General features: G+C 45.8%; 1 protein-coding gene across 9 annotated transcripts in view; it reads left to right on the top strand.

Annotated features, from left to right (window-relative positions):
- Positions 1 to 25,463, top strand: part of UBR5 (ubiquitin protein ligase E3 component n-recognin 5) — a 145,750-nt gene that overhangs the window by 26,194 nt on the left and 94,093 nt on the right. For 8 of the 9 annotated variants that reach the window (XM_053242761.1, XM_053242760.1, XM_053242756.1 and 5 more), the window contains exons 5-7: positions 236 to 355; positions 1,648 to 1,837; positions 15,152 to 15,311. In XM_053242761.1, the coding sequence (XP_053098736.1) occupies positions 236 to 355; positions 1,648 to 1,837; positions 15,152 to 15,311 (470 nt within the window). The remainder of the gene's footprint in view (positions 1 to 235; positions 356 to 1,647; positions 1,838 to 15,151; positions 15,312 to 25,463) is intronic. The other variant, XM_053242759.1, reaches the window with a different exon arrangement.

Below are 25,463 nucleotides of genomic sequence, written 5' to 3'. Positions count from 1 at the left end.
GTAAGAAACCATTTTGCCATAAATCAAGTGTGTTAGGCGTGCTTTGCATGCTTTTTCTTTCTTCATGATAGAGAATCATATCCTGCAGCTAAGTTTTTGAAGATTCCCCAAGGGTGTTGCTTAAGCTGGTGTGTTACCAGACTAAGTCCCTGAGAATTTAAACCTGGGATTCCAGGCTTTGTTCTTAACCCGTTTGGGATTGTATTGTGACTGATCTACCATCTTTTACTTTCAGTTCAAAGTTGAGCAGTGGCTCAGGGGCAGGAAGGACATCCAGGCCAGGCAGGACTAGTGATTCCCCATGGTTTCTGTCTGGTTCGGAAACTCTGGGCAGACTGGCAGGCAACACCCTTGGGTAAGTTTGGATAGGGTTGAGGCGGCAACCTGTTTGTACCATACTTGGTTATGTAACACATAACATTGCCTCCAGTATGTATGAAGACCATTGAAATGCAGCAGTGGTTTAGCTAGCTTTTGTGGGGGAAAGGCTGTTAAACAGGATCTCAAGCTTGGTCAATTAAATTCTAGCTCAAACCTAGAATTTAAAGCAGTCTGACTCTGTGATTTACTTGAACAGTCATACAAAAGACAATGCTACAATTAGTGGTCCTTTTAGACTTATTTATTTGTAATTGTGATACTAAAAATAATTTCATTTTAGGGGAATATTGTTAACTTAAATGCCACAATTTACCTGAATCTCTTAATTAAGACTATAGCACTGTTAAAAATGCAAATGAGATTTGCAGGAAAGTTCTAAGGGCTTTTAATGGCCTGTATTCTGCCGTATTTGTTGCCTATCCTTGTTGAATAAAATCTAACAAGATTTGGAAGTGAACTATGATAGGATTTTTAGTTAAAACTGCTTCTTTTATGAGACTTTTACAACAGTTATTAGTGCCTATTGTTGCTGTATTGATCTGGCATGCTTCACTACTTCAGTCTCAAGGGTTAAGTAGAAGACACAAACAGCCTTATATTTGGATCGTGTCAAGTGTAGTCAGTTAATGTTAAATGAAATTAAAATAACTTGTTCATCATAGAAGATAGATCCCAACATATAAAAAATCTTAAATGTCTACTAATCAAAAATATAATTTAAAGATCAGCAATTCTTGCTAATTTCACAGGAAGGAGGAATATTTCTTGTGTAATTTATAATTCTTACCAATGCCTAATAACTTGCTGTGGTATAAAATTGCATTTTTATTCAGAGAGAATGCTTTGAACAGAAGAAAATCCTGTTTTAACTATTTAGACAGATTTTATAACTCAGTATAACAGGTGCTTAGATATTAGAACTTATGCAGAATGTCTTCTTGCACATGTGTGTGGCTTTGTGTTGCTTCAGGAAAAAACCCAGAAATTAAATTCAATAGAAAAGTCAGTAATAAAGCCAAAAGTAATGTGTCCATCATAATTAATACAAATGGTTCATTATTCATTTCCGTTCTGAAGGAATCTTATTAGAAATTGTAGTTGGAGGCCTCTGCTGTATAGAAAAGATCAAGTACACTAGCTTCAATTGTACAAATTGTCTTGTAAGGGTACTGTGCTCTAGACATGAAGACAGCATTTACATTCTGATATATCTCTTGAAATATTTCAAACAAATTTATATGTTGCCTTTTGAAAAAAATTCCTTAGAAGTCGCTGGAGCTCAGGTGTTGGAGGAAGTGGAGGAGGTTCCTCAGGTAGATCATCAGCTGGAGCCAGAGATTCTCGGAGACAAACACGAGTTATTCGAACAGGACGTGACAGAGGATCTGGTCTCTTGGGTAGTCAGCCCCAACCAGTGATTCCAGCGTCTGTTATTCCAGAAGAACTCATTTCACAGGTATGAATCTTCCTTAAGATGAGTGTATCAATGTTTTTGCAAAAAAAGATTATGAATATCACTGGAAGCTGTTTGTTTTCTTCGGGTGTCTCCCCCCCCCCCCCCTTGAAGATTGTGTGTACATCTGCTGCATTAAGTTAGGTAGGGGTGGGTCCGGACCAGTCCGGAGGCCATTGTAAAGGCCTCCGGACCATCCGGACTGGTTCGGACCCGGCCGGTCCGGGTGGAGGGGGTCCCCTTAAGGGTGGGGAGGGTTTACTTACCCCTCCCACTGCTTTGCCCCCTCCAGCGCCCGTAGTTCTTGTAGAAATTGGGGCTGCAGGATACCTCCCCGCCGCCCCTTCTTGCTCTGCAATGCAAAGGCTGAAAGAAGTCTTCTGCGCACGTGCACGTGGCGCAGCGCGCGAACTTCACCGACGTGACGGGTAGACCGATCGCCCGGTCTACCCTGCCTCGTCCCGGCGGGTAGACCGGGCCTCCGGCCGTCAGAGGCCCGGTCTACCCGTCGCATCGGTTAGATGTGAAGGTTTCGTGCCGCGTGCGCGTGTGCAGAAGACTTCTTTCAGCCTTTGTATTGCAGAGCAAGAAGGGGCGGCGGGGAGGTATCCTGCCGCCCCAATTTCTACAAGAACTACGGGCGCTGGAGGGGGCAAAGCGGCGGGAGGGGTAAGTAAACCCTCCCCGCCCTTAAAGGGACCCCCTCAACAGTGCCGGACCGCAGCTGTGCGGTTCCGTGCACACCCCTCAAATAAACAATAAGTGGTACATAAAAGAACTCCAAATGAAAATCTTGTTATGTAGACAACATAAACCATGAGGTATCCCACTTTAATCAGATTTACATAATTATTTTATTTTATTTTATTTATTACATTTATATACCACCCCATCCAAACGCTTTGGGTGGTGTTACCCAAGGGTGTTGCCTGCCAGTCTGCCCAGAGTTTCTGAACCAGACAGAAACCATGGGGAATCACTAGTCCTGCCTGGCCTGGATGTCCTTCCTGTCCCTGAGCCACTGCTCCACTTTGAACTGAAAGTAAAAGATGGTAGATCAGTCACAATACAATCCCAAACGGGTTAAGAACAAAGCCTGGAATCCCAGGTTTAAATTATCTGGGACTTAAATAATAACCCTTCATTATTTCCAATATATTGATCCCAAATTAAACTGATTTTTCCCCTGTCTGGAGATCATCATAATGGGATCTGGCACTGGACATGCTCAAGACAGACTGGATATTCAATTAGGTAGTTCCTCCCGCTGCCTGGTGCCGTCCTCAGTTCCGCTCTGTCTTGCTCAAGGCTAGGTTGTATTGGAACTTGCTCTGCCTAGCTTTTCTTCTCCTTCCCCCCTTTTTGCTACCTGTGAGTTCTTCCTATTGTGCAAGGGTGGGAAGGAGCTGCCTGTAGCTTTTTTGTTCATCTTACAATCAATCTTGCCTAAATTGCTTTTTTGTTTCGTAATTCGGTCCTATTGGCTTTAGTTTGCTTTTTTCTATTACTTTAGTTTTCGACTCAGTGCTGGCTAGCGGCATGGAAGTAGCTCACGCGGAGGAGCTCCTTCAGGTCTCATTATTGGAGGGTACTTTTATGCCTGAAATGCCGATCTCCGCTCTGCTGTCCCCCCATGGGTGCCCCAGCTACTTGGGGACGGCCAATCCCGCTCCGGCAGCGGCCCCTCCCTCACCGCACTTGGCCTCGCCGCGAAAGCTCTCTAAAAAGAGCAAATCCAACAAGGACAACAAGGAGGCCGGTGCGAAAGCAAAAAAGTCCAAAAAGCTGTCGGAATCGGTGCGGCTTAGCGAGCGCCTGCTCATTCATTCGGTCTGCAAACGCTTGCACCGCGTGAAGGAGCACAGATCTAAAAAGGGCAAGGGCAACCTACACCATTCTGGTGAGTCTATTTCCCTCAGCACCTTGCCCATGCTTGTTGTGGGCGGCGGTCCAGCGCCACCCTCTCCTCTCCCCGCTCCCTCGGACATCGGCATAGAGGGGTCTTCAACCCGTTCCTTTGTGAAGGAGACCGGTGAGCCTTCACAGCTTCCCACAGCACCAGTTACAGCCCTAACACAAGCGCTCCCAGAAGCCTTGGCAGGTACTGTCTCGGGGTCTCCCTCCTCTCTACTCCCTGAAGATGTGGCTCACTGGTTGAAATCCTTTTTCATTTCTGAATGTCTTCCCTTAATTCCTGCTACCCAAGGGGGACCAGCTCCAGCCCCACCTGCCCCAGTGTTGCCGCCTCCTGCTCCAGCAGTCCCTTCCGGTGGACCGCGTAGGCAACTTTCCTCCTCCTCGCCAGCTTCCGGCCCACGCAGGGATGCCATACCTATCACAGAGCGGGGGCGCTTTGCTCCAAAACCTCCCGCTCCCAGGCGTAAGAGGCGTAAACCATTCTCCTCCTCCTCAGAGTCTGATTTGGAACCTATCCTCCCTAAGGTTCCCAGGAGAGGTGGTGAACTGCCACTCCCACTGACCCCAGGTCCACCTTCCAGACCTATTTCTGTTCCCCTCCCAATTCCCCGATATTTAATCCGGTTCCTTTTTCTGTCCCGGTCCCTGCAATTCCGGACTTAGAAACTCCAAATCTCCCAGATGGGGAGCCTGAAAAGGAGGAGGGCGAACTCCCTGAGGAAGAGTCTACTCCTGCTCCCTCGGTGTTGGTTCGCCTCTTTTTGTCTCAAGATTTTGATGTTCTTTTATCTAAGGCCAAAAGGGCCATTAAAGATGTTTCCTCAGCAGATGTAGTTCCCACTTTTGAGCTTGACCAGGAGGTGTTCCCTTCCTCCTCAGGGCTTTCTCCTTCGGTTCCCTTCCCTACGCTGTTTAAACAGGTGCTCCTAGCGGAATGGTAAAACCCTGCTTCTTGCAGACCCATTGGGTCCCTTCCTAAGAAGCACTATACCATGTCAGCAGAAGTCTCTGCCCTACTGACTACCCCTAGAGTGGACCCACCCGTGGTCCAGATGGTGTCGGGCTCCTTACTTAACACAGAGAGTCAGGAGCAACTCAAATCCATGGAGGACAAAAAGAACGATGCCCTATTAAAGAAGTCTCATGAGGCTGCAGCCACGGTAATTAGAGCGGCCACAGCTGATTCTATCTTTGCCAGGGCGTCTATACTCTGGTCCAAAGAGTTGGCTTCCCTGGTTCCCCCGGGTAACTCTCAACTTCGCCAAGGTCTTAACAAACTGGCCAAGGCAGCGGCCTTTATGGCCGATTCCAGCCTGGACTGCGTTCAACATGCCTCCTGGGCCCTTGCTACGGGAGTGGCCCTGCGCAGATCTTTATGGCTTAAGAGCTGGCAAGTTGATTCTAAATCTAAGATGGCTTTACAGGCATCTCCTTATTTGGGCACCACTCTCTTTGGCCCCCCTCTAGATTCCATTCTGATCGACTCCAAGGACAAGAAAAAGGTGATGCCTTCCTCTAGAAGGGATTTCCGCAGGCCTCCTCATGGCCAGAGCTCTTTTCGTAACTACAGACAGGCCCAGTTTCAGTCCTCCTATCGCACGGGTGAAAATAGACAGCCCGCCTTCAGAGGTTTCGACCGGCCCCAGTGGCGGTCCAGGGGAAGGGGCTCCTTCAGACAGTACGGTGGTAAGGCCTCCAACTCCTCCAACCAATTCCCCAGGAGACAGTGACTATATGGCTTTGGAGGCAGACTGCAACTCTTCAACCTCACCTGGCAGTCCACTACCCAGGACCAGTGGGTATTAGACGTAGTATCAAAGGGCTACTCTATAGACCTAATCCACACACCCTGAGATTCCTTCTTTGTCACCCTGCGCTCCAGTCGCCCCGAGAAACATCGGCTGATGCTCGAGGCGATTCGTCATCTTCACAGGATTCAGGCGATCGAACCAGTGCTCTACATAGAAACATGTTCTGGCGTCTACTCGCTTCTCTTTCTGGTCCCCAAAAAGGACGGCTCCTGGAGGGTGGTGCTAAACCTTCGACGCTTCAACCGGATGGTGAAGAAGCGGAAATTCTGCATGGAATCTCTTCAGCCCATCAAGCAAGCCATTCTTCCACGAGACTTCCTGGCCTCCATAGACCTGTCGGAGGCTTACCTTCACATCCCGATCTTATAGGAACACAGGCGGTTTCTTCGATTCTTCTATGACGGGCACCATTATCAGTATCGTGCTCTCCCGTTCGACCTCTCATCGGCCCCCCGGGTCTTCACGAAAATAATGGCGGCCCTGACAGCTCACCTACGCCTACAGGGTATCTGCATTCATCCTTATCTGGACGACCTGCTAATACGGGCGCCATCGTTTTGAACTGCCAGTTTACATGTTCAGGTCACTTTGGACTTCCTGAGGGACCACAGCTTTGTCGTGAACCGAGACAAGAGTCATCTGCGCCCTTCGCAGACCCTTCAACACCTTGGAGCGGTATTCCACACCATCCCTGCCCTGGTTACCCTTCTGGAGGACAGAACGATCACGATCTCGTCCATCTTGCTTCCCCTTCTGCAGGCGGAAACGGCGGATGTGATGCTCTTGGCTCAAGTCTTGGGGCTGATGACCGCGGCAATGGACTGCATTCCATGGGCCAGATGGCACTCCAGACCCCTCCAATGGCTGTTACTCCCCCATCAGGACGACATCTCCTCTTGTGCAAGGATTCCGGTGCAACTACCCGAGAAGGTCAGACACTCCTTCCTCTGGTGGTTATCCCCTGCCCTGGAAAAGGGCCTAGCGTTCACGGAACCAAACAGGACCTTGATTACGTCGGACGCCAGCCGCAGGGGAGGGGGAGCTATTTGCAAGGGTCACCTGGCTCAGGGCTACTGGACCAGGGTGGAGAACTCCTGGAGCATCAATCGCTTGGAGCTTCGGGCTGCCAGGCTAGCCCTCCTGACTTTTTAGGAGCAGATTCGGGACACACACTTCCTCCTCAGGACAGACAACACTACTACCAAAGCCCACATCAACCGTCAAGGGGGCACCAGATCCAAGGGCCTGATGAAGGAAGCAAACCTTCTCTTCGAATGGGCGGAAAGAAACATTCTCTCTATCAGGGCAGAACATCTGAGCGGGGTAGACAACATGCAGGCGGACTGGCTGAGTCGTCAATCGATAGACCCATCAGAATGGAAGCTTCACCCTCAGGTCTTTCTTCAGGTCACACAGTGCATGGGCACTCCACTGATCGATGTTTTCGCGTCTCCCCTCAGCACTCAACTGCCCAAGTTCTACACGAGATTCCACTCTCCATCTGCTCTGGGCACAGATGCCCTCACGTCTCCTTGGCCAGCGGGCCTCCTGTATGCCTTCCCCCCTACTCCAATCCTGGGACAGGTGGTCAGGAAGATCCACTTGGAACGTGCAGAAGTCATCTTAATCGCACCCCACTGGCCCAGGTGGGCGTGGTTTGCGGACCTGGTCAACTTGGCAACAGCACCGCCGTGGCAGCTCCTTCTTCTACAAGGACCTTTAATTCATCTGGACCCACAGTGGCTGCATCTTTGCGCGTGGAAGTTGAGCGGAGCATCCTGAAGTCTGAAGGCTACTCTTCTCAGGTCCTGAATACCATCGTGGCATCTCGCTGTCCATCTACTCAACGCATCTACCAGGCTTCGTGGGCGGCCTTTTCCGCTTAGGCCAGGGATAGGCGTCTCGACCCCCTCGCAGCAGGGGTCCCACAAGTCCTAGATTTCCTACAAGCAGGGTTGGCCCTCCGACTCAAACCCTCCACTCTTCGGAGGCAAGTATCCGCCCTATCCTCAGTCCTACAGATTTCGGACCCCGGTACACAATCTCTACATCCTCATATTTCCCGGTTCCTCAAAGGAGCTTCCAACCTGGCTCCCCCCCCCCCCAGTTCCACGTTTTCCAACCTGGAATCTCAATAAGGTTCTCAACGCCTTAACGGCCCCTCTATTTGAACCCTTACACACCATTCCTCTGAAACTTTTGTCTTACAAAACCTTATTCTTGGTTGCCATTACATCCGCTTGCAGGGTCTCGGAGTTGGGGGCACTCTCTGCACGCAAAGAACTCTGTGTGTTCCTTCCAGAGGAGGTCAAGCTTACTTTAGACCCTACTTTTCTTCCCAAAGTCAATTCAATGTTTCACCGGGCGCAAGAGGTGGTTCTTCCGTCCTTCTGCCCTAACCCGTCTCACCCAATGGAGGTCCGCTGGCATAAGCTGGATGTTCGTCGCGCCTTACGCTTCTACGTTCGGCATACCAAAGATATCAGAAAGTCGGATTCTCTCTTCGTGACCTTCTCTTCTCATAACCTCGGCCAACGCCCCTCCAAGTCCTTGGCTTGGATCTGGGCTTGCATCTGGATGGCTTATGAGAGTCTCGGGATTCATCCTCCCCAGGGGATCATGGCACATTCTACCCGCAGCGCCACAGTATCCGCAGCTTTCTCTACCCAGGCACCCCTGGCGGATATTTGCAAGGCTGCTACCTGGAGCTCAGTCTCCCCATTATGATGATCTCCAGACAGGGGGAAAAGGAACATTGGGTCCTACCTTGTGAAGGGTCCTTTTTCCCTGATTTGGAGATCATCAGGCCCACCCGGATGTTCGGCTATAGTCTGTTTTCGTTGGCTGTCCGAGTCCATGGGAGGGGTCTATGTTTTGGGTGGAGGCAGTTTCCAGGGTTACAGATCCTCCCCCCTTTCTGTTTCTTTTGCTGTTTATCTTGACTTCACGGTGTTTGGTGTCCGTACATTTCCATTTGCCTTTTGGTCTTCTATTTCCTATTGTTAACGTATTTTTTATGGCAGAGCAATACAGGTCCTCCTCGCCTTTCACTCTTATCCCGGAACTGAGGACGGCACCAGGCAGCAGGAGGAACTACCTAATTGAATATCCGGTCTGTCTTGAGCATGTCCAGTGCCAGATCCTATTATGATGATCTCCAGTTCAGGGAAAAAGGACCCTTCACAAGTTAGGACCCAATGTTCCTTTTTAAAAGGTCAATCAAGATACATCTGTTCTCCCAAGCTTTTAATTAGATTTACAGTTTTAATAGTTTTTAACATGTCTCAAATTTTGAATGGTTTTAAGATTTTAATTTTGTTTTAATTGTATTTTTATTGTAAACCGATCAGAGACATGAGTTTTGGGTGGTATAGACATTTGATAAATAGATAAATAAATAGTAAAATCCATCCAATTCCTCAAAAATACACAAGGAAAAAAAATATACTCCTATAGTAAAAAGTATATATACACAGTCTGTAAAAAAAAGTCCAGAATACATCTCTTCTCTGATTCCCAGTTGGTGCAATAAAAGTCATGTTGTTTAGGGATGTGCACGAACAGGTTTGGCACTCCCTTTCTGGAGTGCCAAACCTGTTCGAATGCTGGCGTTGGACCTGGGTTGATGGGCGGCTGAGGGTGGGTGCCTTTAAAAAGGATGCTCGTGAGTGCAAGGCATTGCATGAGTATCACACCCATCCTGCAGCAGCTTCATTAGTTACCGGTCTGCTTCCGGGCTAGATTCAAGGTGCTGGTCTTGACCTTTAAAGCTCTATGCGGCTTGGGGTCAGTGTATCTGTCGGATTGCATTCGCTGTATGAATCTGCCCAGGCTCTCCGCCCATCTCAGGCCCTGCTTATGGTCCCGCCACTAATAGAAATCCGGATGGCGGGGACTGGAGACAGGGCCTTTTCAGTTGTGGCCCCTCGGCTTTGGAATGCTCTGCCCGAAGAGCTTTGCCATGCTCCCTCCCTCAGTATTTTTTTTTTTAAATCTCCTTTTTAAGGAGGCTTTTTAATGCTCCATTTTTGGTTATATCTGGTAGGTTCCTTAGCTTTCTATAATTTTCCATTTTTAGCTTTTAAAATAACTTTAAATTTGAATGTAATGATTGTGGGTTTTAATCTGACCTTTAACTTGTTAGTTTAATTTGGTTAATTTTATTATTTTTATTGTATCGTGTATCTATTTTATTGTTGTGAGCCGCCCTGAGCAGTAGTGCACTGGAGGGGTGGGGTATAAATCTTTTAAGTAAATAACATATAAGGAGCTCCTTACCTGCTTGCCCCCTACCCACAGCTTTTCTCCTGCAAGCACTTGTTTTAGGAACAGCCGTGTGGGGCTGCAGAGTTCCTTCCTGCAGCCCCAGTCAGTGTCATCACAATGCTGACCGCAAACGGCCGGCATGCGTGCAGCTCGGCCGTGTGTGCTGACGCCGATGGGGGCTGCAGGAAGGAATGCTGCAGCCCTGCACGGCTGTTTCTAAAATGAGCGCTGGTGAGAGAAAAGCGGCAGGGATGGGGTGAGCATGGAAGAAGCTCCTTACCCTTTTAAAAAAGGCACTCATCCCCGCCGCGTAAGGGAGTGTACAAACAGCTCTTGCACATCCCTAATGTTGTCCTTAATATAATTCAGTTCTAAAATCCATATGAAAATATCCACTTGTTTCAGAGAGTTTTGTCCAATAGTTGTTTACAATATGCCAAAATCCATATTAAAATATCAGCTGCTTCTGAGAAATATGTCCAGTGATTCTGGCAAGAGGAGAGGATGTCTTCATTTCGAGCTACAAGATAAAACATGACACATACACAACTGTTTTGAGGAATTTCTTGAATCCACACCACTGAAGAAGGTTGAAAAACACCCGAAACGCATCTGGCACAGGAATTTTCATGGAAAAAATTTCTGGAGGATTTCCAATTCAAAATTCTCAAAACACATCCCACATTTCTGACCACATACAGAGTTTTGAGAAGGAACAGTTTTTAGTGACAGGATGGTTGGGAAGGGTTTTCAAAGTAGGTTAGTTGGTCAGTAGACACTTTCCCAGACAATCTGTCCCTTGGTTTTTCCTGGTAGATAACAGAACTTGTTCTCTAGACTTTTGAGATTTGTCTTATTGGCTATGGATTCCCAGAGATAATTTAATCATTGCTCTGAGATTACATGCTGGCTCCTGTAATACCTTTGGGTAAACTACTTTAGACCTTGGTGACTTGAATGTTTTTATTATTTCATCTGTGCTCTTCCTTCATTTATTTTCTCTCTCTCTCTCCTCTTATATGTAAGCTTCCAATTATCTCTTCAACTTGTTTCTAGTGAACAACAAAACAAAGTGGGCACTGGAATGCTTCTTTAATTTGCCTCGTGAATGTATTATTAGCTAATCTTTCTTGCAGATTAATTAAAACGTTAAGGCTATTAACACACTCCCCACTGGGCGGTGGTGGGGAAGGCAGGGTCTCACTTACCCCCCTGACAATCCCTACCTTCACCCCCCTGATGATCTTTAGGGTTCTTGTGGGCGTGCCATTGTGCACCTACACAGTCCATTCTGCTCTGTGCAGTGTGGATCACTGGAGGCTGGCACTTGTCCTGTTCTCCAGGAATCGCACAATCCACCGTGCGAGAAGCACGGTGCATTGGGGGATTCCGCCAGGAGTTGTCTGTGTATGCTCAGGTTGTGTTCAGCCTCAGCATACACATGCACGTGTGCCCTTTAACCCAGGTAAAAACTCGGGTACAAAACCTGGGTGTGCGGGGGAGGCAGTGTTGGGATCAGCTTTGATCTCGGCGCTGCACATGAGCAGCGCTTCCTTAACCGGGGTTGGGCTGCTTATGTGCATAGCCTTGCTGTCTTGAAGCGCCTTCTCTGTGTTGCTTGTGGCATAATACTGTGGCAGCTGGCATTCTTACATTGTTGCCAAGGTCCATCCTGCAGAAATCTGTGGGTCAGAAAGTTTCTTTTAAGTTTGTCCAGAAAAGAAACTTTGGCAACTTCTGTAAAAGTAGTCACAGTGGAGTGAATTGAGGAGAATCTTTACTAGCGGAAAATAGAAATAAATAAATAGATATACACCACCTGCTTTGAGTTTTCAAGTGAAGTAAAGGTAAAAACATTGCTTGAGGGCTGGACTGGAAAGGAGTAGGAGCATAGAGAGACTTTTTAGAGATGAGCAAAATCGAGGCATATTTGAAAACTGAGAAAGAGGAGGAGGTGTTCTCTGGTTGTATCTGGGGTAAAAAGGTTGCCATGAGAAATGTAGGTAAAAGACAGTAACTGAGTTGATCCATATTCAACAGAATAGAGCACAGAATGAGAATCTACATATAGTGGTGAATGTCAGGGTTTTTTTGTTTTATAAAATCTTTTGATTAGCTGAGTAGCATATGTGTGATAATGTGGCCATTAAGTATATACATGTTTGTGGTAAATCAGTGTGATTGATAGCCTTATGAGAAGAGATTATGTATGAAATGGAAGAAATGCTACACAAGTATGTTTCCGAGCAGTATTCTCCCATAGAGCTGCTTGAGCCAAGGATTCAGCATTTGTTGATCTGAAGAAAACTGACAGTCTACTGGGAATGTAATGCTCTGTACTTGAGGGTGTTTATTGCTTTGGCTGGCCAAACCCCAAGGTCGACCTTTTTAAAGAGCCTTTTTGAGGAAGAACTTTCCCTCTCTAAATAAAACCCAGGCCCATTACCCTTTTCATGTTTGTTTGCAAATAAAGTCATACTTCTCAATTATCTACAGATATCAAATTCTGCCACTGAAATTAGCACTGCAGTATGCTGGGGCAAAGGTTTAAATAATTTTTATTTTTATTTTTAGAAGAAATTCTGAATATAACCATCATATTTAATTATTGTTTTCAACAGATTTTAAATACTCAATTAGATCAATACTTCCAAAATGACATCATGCCCAAAGGAAGCAGGTCTTTCTCAGTTTCAAATTTACCATGTTTGTTCGTTATTCAGTGAGATAAATAACGTATGGTTGAAATCCTACAAAATTCAAACTGTTCTTTTACTCATCTTTTGCAAGCACACTAATAAAAAAATTCTATTACATATATATAACTTTTTGCCTATGAGTGTAATCTACACCAAATGACTTTGCCTGGTCAACAATGGGCCTCGCCTACTTGTTTTTAAATAAAGACAATTTAAATTAATTTTTTTAAAAATAGCTTTTTGTTATCATAGCTATAACAATGAAAGCATACTGGTTTGCAATGAAATAGAAGGCTTTATACATCAGAGGAGCATAATGCAAAACATTTGGCCGTGCAGCCAACATGCTTCTTCCAGTGCAGAATTAGATCTGCTTATTAGTATATAAAAACATCTTGCCTCTCAACTGTGAATTCTGAGGCAGCTTACAATGTGAATTGTAATATGCCCTCTCAAAACATTTCTATTTAAAACATTGACTAAATCAATACTAAATACTACTAAATGCTGGGTAACAGCATTTTTAACTGATGTCTGAACACCAGGGTTGATTTCATTTTAAACCAAATAGTGATTTAAATCAAGGTTTTAAATTGCATCACAGAAGGACTCAATTTTAATGATATAAATAATTTAAATTACTAGTCTGGAAGATCCTATTTAATCATCATTTTCTCTAAAACTACATTCTTGTTGTCTAATATAAGCTTAATACGTATTTAGAGATAGATGTAGGCTTCATTTTTAGCCTACTTTCCAGTAGGCTTATGAGATCACTCGGCATTCTATGTGTGTGTGTCTGTGTGTGTGTACCCCACTATCAACTTCGCCTGGACCAGTATGAACCAACTTGGGTACAGTTGTAGGGACACATAGGGACACCTCAATGGTGTAGTTTGTGATGATGTCATCCACCCCGATCCAAGATGGTGGACACGTAAACTTTTGATGCACAAGTGGGCTAACTTGTGAACCGCCAAACCAATTTGAACAAAATTTGCTACAGCTGAAGGGACACATAGGAACACTTCAATGGCGTAAATTGTGACGATTTCATCCACCCACGTTCAAGATTGAGGGCACGTAAACTTTTGAGGCACAAGTGCACTAACTTGTGGACAGTCTAACCCAGACTTCCTCAACCTGCGGCCCTCCAAATGTTGCTGAACTACAACTCCCAGCATACCCAGCGACTGGGGATGCTGGGATTTGTAGTTCAGCAACATCTGGTGGGCTGCAGGTTGGGGAAGCCTGGTCTAACTGATTTGAACCAAATTTGCTACAGCTGAATGGACACACAGGGTGCTCCAATGGTGTAGTTTGTGATGATGTCACCCACCCCAATCCAAGATGGGATTGGGATGTATAAACTTAGTGTCTAACTGATTTGAACCAAATTTGGAACAGCTGACTGGGACACCTCAACGGTGCAGTTTGTAATAATGATATCCACATGAATATTTGAGGTGCAAGAGATCTAACTTGAGGACCTCAATTTGCATCAAATTTAGTCCAGATGTAGAGACAGTGAAAGGAAAGTAGGCTGATTAGTTATTACTAGAACAACTTGTTAGAAAGTAGATACACACTCTCGTAATGCTGGTTGCAACAAAAAGCAACCAGGCCTTGCATTTCATTGTTGCACTGTTTGCATTTTGCATGCATGCCTGTCTTACCCACAGGTACAGGAACTTGATTAAAATATTCCCAAATGGGGTCTCCCTTACGGCCTGTTGCCATGATAGGTGTTTCCCTTCTACAATGGAGGATATACTTGGAAAATGTTTCCTCAGGACTGCGTGAATTTGTTCACTTTTGGTTTCACTTTCTATTCTCCTCCCATGCATTTATATCCAGACTCTTCCTCCTTGTTCAGATCTACTCCATTTCCCCCCAAATAACTCCATTCATTGACCTTCTTTGTCTTTGCACTTTTGTGGGGTGGGGGCAAGGGCTTGGCTGTGTGTGTGCACTGCATGTGCACCACCTGTAGATCTATTATCTCTCATCCCCATATATAGCTGTTAACATGTTCATAGTATATGATTAGACGTTATGATTAATATTCATGGTGATATCTTTGGCCTAGGTTCTTTATGATTTTTTAAAAAATCAATTTAAATTTAAAAATTTGTTTTAGATTTTTAAAAAATTGATTTTTATGAACCCTCCTGACCAAATTGACAAGAGAAAGGATCTTCCATAGAGGAGGTGCCAGAACTGAAAAGTTCCTGTTGTTGGTTGCCATCCTCCTCACGCCGGGAGGTGAGGGCACTTTGAGCAAGGCCTCAGATGAAGATCTTCACAATAGGGGAAGTTTGTATGCTCTTTGATTAGTGATATAAATATTATTATTATTAGGATATTAAACTCCAAAAGATGGTGCTTGTGACAATCCTCAATTAAAAAAAGTTTTGGTTTTTATTTTTTAAAAATTTGTAGTGGCTTCTATAGAATAAGTTGATATAGAATAAGTTGACCTTTGATCTTAGAATTGGCTTTTTGAAAGAAAACACATTGAGTCTTATACATACTCTTGATTACTCTAGAAAGTTTTGTTTTTGTCGTTGGAAACCACTCTTGGGGATAACTGTTAAACTTAGTGTATATTGTGTTTTGTGTAGGCACAAGTTGTTTTACAAGGAAAATCTAGAAGTGTAATTATAAGAGAGCTGCAGCGGACAAATCTTGATGTAAATCTTGCGGTGAACAATTTGCTGAGCCGTGATGATGAAGATGGAGATGATGGCGACGACACAGCAAGTGAATCATATCTTCCTGGAGGTTTGTGTGTGGCACTGTTTCCTTTCTCCCTAGTAATTTTGAGCTCTTCTGTCAAAGTGTAATAGGTTTTACATTCGGGGGCATTGTGACAGTGTTAACCTTGTGTTGTTTTTCTCTTTTGGTACCAGTAAAAGAGAGACAAAGTAGTAGGAAAGACAAATCTAGGACTCATTTCTAACAGTGTGAACATGTAGTCTTGAGTTGCATCAGTATTATTAAGTTAAAAATTTCAGTGGATTTGTAACAAAGTTATGTATTGCACAAATGCTTGTATCTACTTTTGTCAGAACAAGTGATCTAATTAAAGTTTTAAAAAAGAATTCAGTGCTAGAGAATTGGTGCACGAAACCTCTAGTATAAAATACAAAGGAGGCAGCTATACTGGAATATTTATATATTACTGAGTATTCTTCACTAAGATAAGTGGTGCTTTGGATTTTGCATAATTGATGTTCCTTTTTGGGTTTGGAATTTTCATGCCAATTAAAACAAATACTTATTAAAACAAGGAGCATAGACCTACAAAAAGCATCCTTCTGTCCTATATCTTTAAAGATGGTTTTCAGAAGTGTGGTAGTGGTTGCTTGTCTAATATTAGGGTCACATTGGCAAGGCCGCAAGCAATTTGCTTATTTATTTTGGGAAACAAAAGATTAGCATCAGTTGAATTTAATTTTATGAACCACAAATCTAAAGCTGTTAACATTGCAGTTGATAATGAGAAACTAGAATAGTGCTCCATAAATATACAGGAGGACCTCGATATTTGTGGGGGTTTCGTTTTATGTTATAACTGGATACGGAAACTGCAGATATTGAGGCATTAGGGCAATGTGGAATTGGGGGTTAGGTTCCCGGTCGGGGTGAGGGGATATCTTAAAAATATCGGATTTGGGGGATGGGCTGAATGCGGGGGGAAGCTGCCTACCATCATAGGTGCTCTCCCTGAGTTGCTCTGTCCCCAGGTGCCTCCAAACTGGCCCAAAATTGCTGGCTTTTTTAAATTTAATGGAGCCATTTTGGGCCTCCGAAACACAAAATGGCAGCCAGAAATCACCTCCATGGTCATATCCGCTGTCCCTGACGGGTGGATGCGCAAGGTTGACATGTTCCTCCCCCGCTTTTCCCCACGTATGTCAAGGTTGGGTGTCCTTTACCTGACCACGGATACACAAATCCACGCTTAACGAATCGGTGGATAGCAAGGTCCTCCTGTATAATATGGTGGGTTAAAGGAATTAATCTAAGTCCCTGTTCACACTTAAGAAGTTTTATGTCTGTTAATTGGATACATGCACCAAGAAGTGTGTATCTTAAACTGCTCATTGATGATCCTGGGAATATTATGGTTTTACAGATTTTTAAAAATGATTTGATTGCTCTGTTAATGCAGTTTATTAATGTTGGGGCTTAAGGTGGCTTTTTGGTAAAGTGCAGAATGTAAACACCTTAATGCATCCAGGCGCTCCCCCTTCAGCAAATTGATTCCAACATCTCTTTATTCTATAGCTTATATCCTGCCCTTCTGTATTTAAAAAAGGATGGCCTACAGTGTTTAAAATATTAATCGTAAATAATCAAACAGCATAAAACAGCTAGACTTTAAAATACTCACTGGAATAACATTGTCTTCAAAGCCTACCAGAAGGCAAGCTATGAAGGGGCTAGTAATAACTCTTTTGGGAATCCATCCTGGTTCTGGCCACCACAACAACACACCCTGCATTATACAGGGAGGAGAGCTGGTCTTGTGGTCGCAAGCATGACTTGTCCCCTTAGCTAAGCAGGGTCTACCCTGGTTGCATTTAAATGGGAGACCACATGTGAGCACTGTAAGATATGCCCCTCAGGGGATGGAGCTGCTCTGGGAAGAGCAGAGGGTTTCAAGTTCGCTCCCTAGCTTCTCCAAGATAAGGCTGAGACAGACTCCTGCCTGCAATCTTGGAGAAGCCACTGCCAGTCTGTGTAGACAATACTAAGCTAGATGGACCAGTGGTCTGATTCAGTATATGGCAGCTTCCTATGTACCTCCCCACCCAATCCATCATTGGGTGGGGGAGGGGAAAGCGAGATGGCGGGGCCTTGCATGTAAAGCAAAGTTTTTGTTCAGGTTCATAATGGGAGGAGAGCTGGTCTTGTGGTAGCAGGCATGAATTGTCCCCTTTGCTAAGCAAGGTCCACCCTGGTTTGCATTTGAATGGGAGACTGCTAGATGTTTCCCTTGGGGGATGGGGCCTTTCTGGGAAGAGCATCTGCATGCTTGCATGAAGAATATCCCTCCCTGGCATCTCCAAGATAAGGCTGAGAGAGACTCCTACCTGTAACCATGAAGAAGCTGCTGCCAGCCAGGCCTGTTCAACTCAGGCCCTCCAGCTGTTTTTGAACTACAGCTCCCATAATTCCCAGCCAAAGTGGCCAATAGCCAGGGGTTATGGGAATTGTAGGCCAAAATCTGCAGGAGGGCCGAAGCTGAGCAGCCCTGGACAGTACTGAGCAAGATGGACCAATGGTCGGACTTGGTATAAGGTAGCTTCCTATGTGGAGGTGATTCCTGAAATACTCAGCTTTTTTCAGCTGAAGTTCTGGTTTATGCCCCCATTCCTCATTAATCTCACCTTAACCTTCTGTGACAGGCAAAGGGAGGGGGGATATGAGAAGATGATTCCTGGAAGGATCTCCTCCTTCCCCTCTCAGGGACTAGTGTGTTCTGTGGTTTTTGTTTGACACTTGGCTTGTGAGGCAGTTGATGGTGCTTTTTAGTGGTTGGGGAGAGCTGAGGAAGCTCATTAAGGAATGATAGCTCACAGCCAAGTAGAGAAGGTCTCGTTACTATTCCTCTTTTAAATATAATTGAAAGGATGAATATTTCAATATGTTACACATAAAGTATGAAAAAAACCCTTACTCCTAGCCGATGTGATTATGATCTCAGGACAATTTTTGCTTTGAAACCTGTCTTTGTTAAAAGAGATTAATTAGAGCATATTAAAATATAATGAAGTAATTTGGGCTAACTTAAAATGATATTCTTGCCATGAGTAGGCATGGCAGTTACTTTCTGAGGTAGAGGGAATCCTTTCTTGTGGGAATTATGCTGAATTGGTGTGTTTTTTAATGATAGATGGGGGATAGAGATTCTGGGTGCAGCTTGCCAGGTGATTGCCAGAAAGTTGCCTCATGGTGAGAAATACTCATGAACATTAATCTGAAGGCTGCTTGAAATAGAACACTCTGGAGACCAAAACCTACTGGTTGATGTTTTGAGGCCGCCCCCCCCCCCCCCGCCCTGGTTTTTTGTTGCTGTACATTGAGGCTCTTTCTAGAGTTCAAGACTTCATGTGCACACTCTTTGTGTTCTGATTACTATTGTCACCTTCAAACACATGACAGTTCAGTTATTGCTGTACTTTTACGAGTAGTTTTGGTGGGGCTATTGAAACCTTAAGTTGTTGTGCTTCCAAAAATTCTTATTTAGCCAAGTAACTCTTGGGATATTGGTATTTGCTGTCAAATTTGCATATTTTTGAGTCCGTGATGAGTGCCAGCATGGCTATATTGGTACGTGTGGGTGGTTGCAAGATAATTGGTAACACTGTTGCTGTTACACTGCTGATGCTACTGTGCTAAGTGGTATTGAAATTCCTCGCCCCTCTCCACTCAATGTACTTCATTCCATAGTATATATCTACTCATGTTTCAATGGGACCTTCATACCACTTTACCCAGCAGTGCTAGAGGCTTCAAAGTGATCTCACTTGGAAAGAGCATTATTTTGAGCATCTATATATCTAAAACACACTAAGGTTGAATGTGGCAAGTCCCGCCCACACAGTGCTTTACCAATTGGAGGTAACCGAACAGAAGCACCGTGGTGATTGGGCAGTGGGGATACCATATGAGGATATGGAAGAGGAGCCAGTAGGGGGTGAGTGGGTGGGGAGGGGGCCGAGGGGGTGAGCATGAGCAAGCGAGTGGCGGGGAAGGAGGCCAAGTGAGTGAGTGGTGGGGAGGGGGCTGAGTGAGAGTGGGTGTCTGACACTGAGCAATAAAGCAGGGGCTGTGGCTGGGGTGGGGTAGCAAGGAGATCAACAGAGTTCAGCGCACAGATGATCTGTGTGGGTTCAGGTAGTTTTTGTGATTTCATATGGAAAGAACATTGGCTGTGAGCTGCAGAATAGGGAGTGGCCAAGTGGAGATGGCATATATTTTCTTTAGATCTGGTTCGAGATCCGTCGATGCCCATAAGAATGGGTTCTGCACCTGTGCAGGAGCCACACGGTAGCTATGCCTGAGTTTGTCAAAGCGCCCAAGCCATGCCCCCACACTAAAGCGTGCTATATAAGGCGTGGCTGAGACGCGAAGTCCCTCAGTTCTTTTCCGATCGCCTTGCGACTTGGACCTATGGTCTACGCCTCTTCATCGGATAGTTCCTCTCTTCTTTCGTTCATCCATCTTGTTAATTTTGACTTGGACTGGCTATCGGACTTCGTTGGATCTTGACACGGAACGGCTGACGGTAATTCTCTGGCTTTAACTCGGACTGGCTTTGGTGACTTCTGGCAAACTGACCACAGAACGGCTAAGACTTCGATTATGGCTGACAAAAAAAAGTCATTTAAATGGTGCAAAGGCTGTAGGCAATTTATGATGGAAGTATTGAGCCCTTTGACTCCGGGCACGCTACGCCCCTCGATGTCGATTGTGCACTCCACACCTGCGCAGAAGAGAGCAAAACCCTCTTCAGCATCGAGCGGTCAGAAAACCTCTGCTACCGACTCGACCAAAGAGCTTTTGACGTCAAAGAAACATTCAACTTCGAGGAAACGTTGGACGTCGGAGAGGTCTTCGACATCAACACCGGTTAAGTGACCCTCAGAGTCTAAGCCTTCCTCGTCGTTATCTTCTGCTTCTTCTTCGAAGTCGTCACACCATTCGGTGAAACATGATAAGGCTTCTAAACGACGAGGTCAAGACCACTCTCCTCCGCGTGAGGGAAAGCGTAGAAAAGATCGGGAAGTACCTTGGGATCGTACGCCGTCCCCTTCTTCAGCGCAACTGTCGACATTGACCCATCCTCCTTCGCTTCTGCACCTTCGGCTGTGAAAGATTCCACTTCGATATCGACATTCAAAGCCGAGCCAGTAGTCGCTTTGATGTCGATGTTGGATGCCGAACCACTAGCTGGTCCTTTGACACCGATAGTCCTCGACGCTGAGGAACCCCTGATACTGCAGCCGGCTTTATCGACGTTCATAGAGCTCGGTTCCGAGAAGCCTGTGAATACGACGCATTGTTCAACACGAATAACATTCGATGCCGAGCCACCCTTGGGTATCCGTTGTTTATCGCCCACACACTCTATGATGCTGACGGATTATTCCAACTTTCCGTCCCAGCCTACCATCTGGCTGGCAAGCCATGCCCCCGCATGGCACCATATAACATCAGATAGGTGGGTCCTGAAAATAATAACTTCCGGTTATGTGATCAAATTCAAGACCCTGCCGTTCTTCTCGGGGATGAGACTGATGCCTCCCTCAAACACACTGCATCAGGAGGTGAGGGAGCTCTTAGAGAAAGGGGCTATTGCCCCAGTGTCATGGGAAGACAGGCGGGAGGGGTTCTATTCTCGATATTTTCAGATCTCCAAGGGGGACAGGGGCATTTGGCTCATTATGGATCTCCGCCGCCTGAACAGATTCATCCACGTCAAAAAGTTCAATATGATGGTGTTACAACAGATTCTTCCGCTACTCCATGGAGAAAAGTGTCTTGCGACGCTGGACCTCAGGGACACCTATTTTCATATCAATATATGACCTTGTCACCGCAAGTACCTTTGGTTTACCATCGGTCCCCAAGTGTTTCAATACAATGTATTGCCCTTCAGAGTATCCACCGCCCCAAGGGTATTTACAAAATGTATGGCGGTAGTGATTGCTCACCTGCAAACCAGGGGCGTGGCGATCTATCCTTTTCTAGACAACTGGCTCCTGGCGGTGGGAGACAAAAACGAGTTATGTTTGCACATCCAATGTGCTGGACCTGCTTCGCGATCTAGGCATCCAAGTAAATTGGAAGAAGTCACATCTAGAACCGACACCGGTGACCTCCTACATAGGCGCAGTCCTGGATACAATACTACAGAAGGCATTCCTTCCCGAGGAGAGATTCACCTGCATTCAGGGCCTTATCTCGAGTTCCGCCAACAGTCTTTACAACCGGCCGGCTTAATACAGTGTTTGCTCGGCCTGATGGCGTCCTGCAACATAGTAATCTATTATGCACGGCTGAAAATTTCGAAAACTTCAGCTTTGGTTCTTGTCAGTGTTTCATCCGGCCAGGGACAGTCAAGCAAAGCGCCTTTTGCTTCCTCCTCAGGTACTCAGATCTCTCACCTGGTGGACAAATCGCGAAAACCTGCTCAGTGGAGTCCCCTTCCAAGCCCCTTTGCCTATGATCTGGATGGCCACAGATGCCTCCCTACAAGGTTGGGGAGCCCACTGCAACAACCACAAAATCCAAGGGAAGTGGTCCCCGCAGCGAGCCCAGCTGCATATCAACTTCCTGGAACTCCTGGCTGTCTTCCAGGCTTTACAGGCCTTCCTGCCGATCCTTCATGGCAAAGTCGTCCAGATACACCTCGACAACACGACGGCGCAAGCCTATATCAATCGCCAAGGAGGGACAGTGTCTTGTAGCCTGTGCGCTCTCAGTACACAAATGTGGCACTGGTGCATTCAGCATCAAATTTATCCAATAGCTGTTCACATCAAGGGCCTAGACAGCACCTTGGCGGACGACCTCAGCCGGATCTTCCTGCAGGACCGTCAGCATGAGTGGGAAATCGTGTCTCTCTTCTTTGACGTATGGATGAGACCCACTGTGGACCTCTTTGCTTGCTCCGAAAATACGAAGTGTGTCTGTTTCTGCTCAAGAGTGGTCCACGATCCTCAATCTCTCAGGGATGCTTTTCAATTGGATTGGTCGCTAGAGATACCCTACATGTTACCTCCCCTACCTTTGATACCCAGGGTGGTAGCCCGCCTACTGTCCAGTCCAATCAACTGCATCCTAGTGACTCCTTGGTGGCCGAGGCAGTCCTGGTTTCCACAGGTACGCAGACTGGCGAAGAACTGCTACAAACATCTGCCTCTTCATCCAGATCTCCTCACTCAGGACAGGGGTCACATTCTGCATCCAGGTGTCCGAACCCTCCACCTGACCGTATGGCGGATAGTCTGCTAGATCATATTCTACTCAATCGTAGGAAAGAATCCACATGCCGGAACTACCAGAGCAAATGGTGCCGTTTCAAGACCTACGCACGCTCCAAGGGGTTCCTTCCTAAACGTCCTTCCATCTGCGAGGTTCTACGTTACCTCACGACTAATGTCTAAAGGTTTAGCCAGTGTGTCCCTGAAGGTACATCTGGCTGCTCTGTCGTCTTACCACCCGGGATGCGATGGGAGTACATTATTTTCACACCTATTAAGCAAAGCCTTCCTAAAAGGCCTTTAGCGGGTTTACCCTTCAATCAAATCTCCAGTAGAACCTTGGAGCCTCTCCCTGGTCTTGTCATCATTGATCCAGGCTCCCTTTGAACCCATGGCCACCTCTTCGTTGAAGTTGGTCTCTTGGAAAACAGCTTTCCTAGTTGCTATTACAACAGCTAGACATGTGAGCGATATACAATATTTTATCCAGACAAGGTCCGCATGCTTCTGGACCCTTCGTTCCTGCCAAAAGTTGTATCCAGTTTCCACCTAAACCAGGATATCATCTTACCAACCTTCTTCAGGAATCCTACTTCTACCCTGGAGCGTATGTTGCACACCTTGGATGTCCATTGTGCCCTCCTCTTCTACATGGATCGCACTAAGACCTTCAGGCTGTCTACACATCTTTTCATATCTTATAGAGGGCCTTCTAAAGGCTCCCCAATTTCAAGACGAAGTCACGATGGTTGGTGGAACTTATTCTGTTTGCCTATTATTTGCAAGATAAGCCTCCTCTAGAAGCCATTAAGGCCCACTCCACCAGGGCCCATGCTTCCTCTGCTGCACACCTTTCGGGAGTTTCCTTTGAGGACATCTGTAAGGCTGCTACCTGGTCCTCAGGATCCCCTTTTGTGAAGCACTACACCATAGACTTACGCTCTGTTGCAGAGGCTGCCTTTGGGAGAAGTGTTTTAAAACAGGTGTTACACTAGCAACTACTGCTCGCTCCCTCCTTATGGAGCTTGCTAAACACCCATTCTTATGGGCATCGATGGATCTCGAACCAGATAAACAGGTTGCTCACCTGTAACTGATGATCTGGTAGAGATCCGTCAATATCCATAAGACCCTCCCAACCTCCCCTCTGCAGCAGTGCTGCGTCTATGTGCGTTCCAGTGTGTGGCTCCCTTCGGATCTTTAAAACTCTCAAGTTAGTCATGGATGAACTTGACTGCTAGATGACCGTCCTCCATGGTGGTTGTCCAAGAACGGAGGGACTTTGTGCCTCAGCCACGCCTTATATAGCACGCTTTAGCGTGGGGGTGTGGCTTGGGCGCTTCGACAAGTTCAGGCATAGCTACCGTGCGGCTCCTGCGCAGGTGCAGAACCCATTCTTATGGATATCGACGGATCTCTACCAGATCATCAGTTAAAGGTGAGCAACCTGTTTTTCTTCCTCAGAATAATCCAAAGGGGAGAGCTTTAAGAACACAAGAACAGCCCTGCTGGATCAGGCCCAAGGCCTCTAGCATCCTGTTTCACACCATGGCCCACCAGATGCCTCTGGGAAGCCCACAGGCAAGAGGTGAGGGCATGCCCTCTCTCCTGCTGTTGCTCCCCTGCAACTGGTATTTAGAGGTATCTTGCTTCTGATCTTTGTTATGTGATGGGATAGCATTTCCTTTTAGCATGTAGAACTAGATTTCTAGGTTTATTCCTATGTAATTATATAAAAGGAATGACTGGGTAAGGGAAGAGTGAAATGTTTTTCTTTGTTTATCTTAAAGATCTAAGGGAAGCTAACTGCTCTAAATCTAATTTGTCAAAACGAATGATTTCTATTTTCTGATACTTTAAAAATGTTTTTGGTTGCTATTATCTGGATACTGCTTCTTTAGTGCACTGTACAACTATCTTTGTATATGTCCAAAGTGAGTTGTGACTTTCTGTATCGTCCTACTTGGATGAACTGCCATTGCGAGGTTGGCAGTTTAAGCTGGCTCTGTTACTGTGTGGTTTTTTCTGTATTTGCAAAGATTGGATTCCAGTGAACACGAATCTGTGTGAAAATCCCTAGCAATGCTCTTGTGAATTATCAGTATCCTAGATGAAGAGCGTCTGAACCGTCCATATATAAGCCCTGTCTCTTTGAGGCACTCAGAGGTGTTGCATGTCAAAGGAATTCAGATATTGAGAACCAATTTTGTGGGCTTTTGGGGGGGGGGGAGGCAAGGGAAATGTATCAAATATGCATTGCTTCTCCCTACAATCCAGGACCCAGTTTTTAAAGGGGGCCTCTAGAGAGTGGAAAGTGATCTATATGTTCTGGCACTGATTAGTCTAATTGTTAATGGGATGGGGGCAGAAATTGGGATAGGAAGTATATGTATGTACGTATGTACAAGAGAGATTTGAGGAGGGGGTTGAAACAAATGCGAGGGAAGGATGGTAGGAGGATTGGAGTGCCCTCATGAGTGAGGGTTTCTGGCAATTTTTCCAGCATCAAATAGGTAACAATGTATAGACTTTATCCAAGGTTCAGAAATTTAACTCTCCAAGAGCTAATTTCCTCCTATGTTTAGAATGGATCATTGCTTTTTGTAATTCAGAAGTTTGATGCCTTTTCTAGAAGATGCCGTGTGTGGAGAAATTTAGTAGTTGATGTTGAGATTCTGACCTATAGCAATGTAATTCTTAGGATGGACGCTGAAAGGATTGCATAAACCAGTGTTTTCTCAAACTAGAATGTAGGCCCTGGGGAGTAGAGGTGCTCTTACCCTTGGACTTCGGGGCTGAAGTCCAGGGCCTCCACACCTCCTGGGCCTTCCAAATAATCTTTAGTCTGTCCTGGGTGGTGTGGTTTGTGCCCTCAAGAACCTGTGTGTTAAAAAATGATGCTTAACTGTGTCGGTGGGTGGGCTCAAGAGGCCTT

The sequence above is a fragment of the Hemicordylus capensis genome, chromosome 4, assembly GCF_027244095.1.
Source record: "Hemicordylus capensis ecotype Gifberg chromosome 4, rHemCap1.1.pri, whole genome shotgun sequence".
NCBI lineage: Eukaryota > Metazoa > Chordata > Lepidosauria > Squamata > Cordylidae > Hemicordylus > Hemicordylus capensis.
The sequence above is the reverse complement of the archived record's forward strand: the minus strand, read 5'-3'. Positions and strand labels throughout refer to the sequence as shown.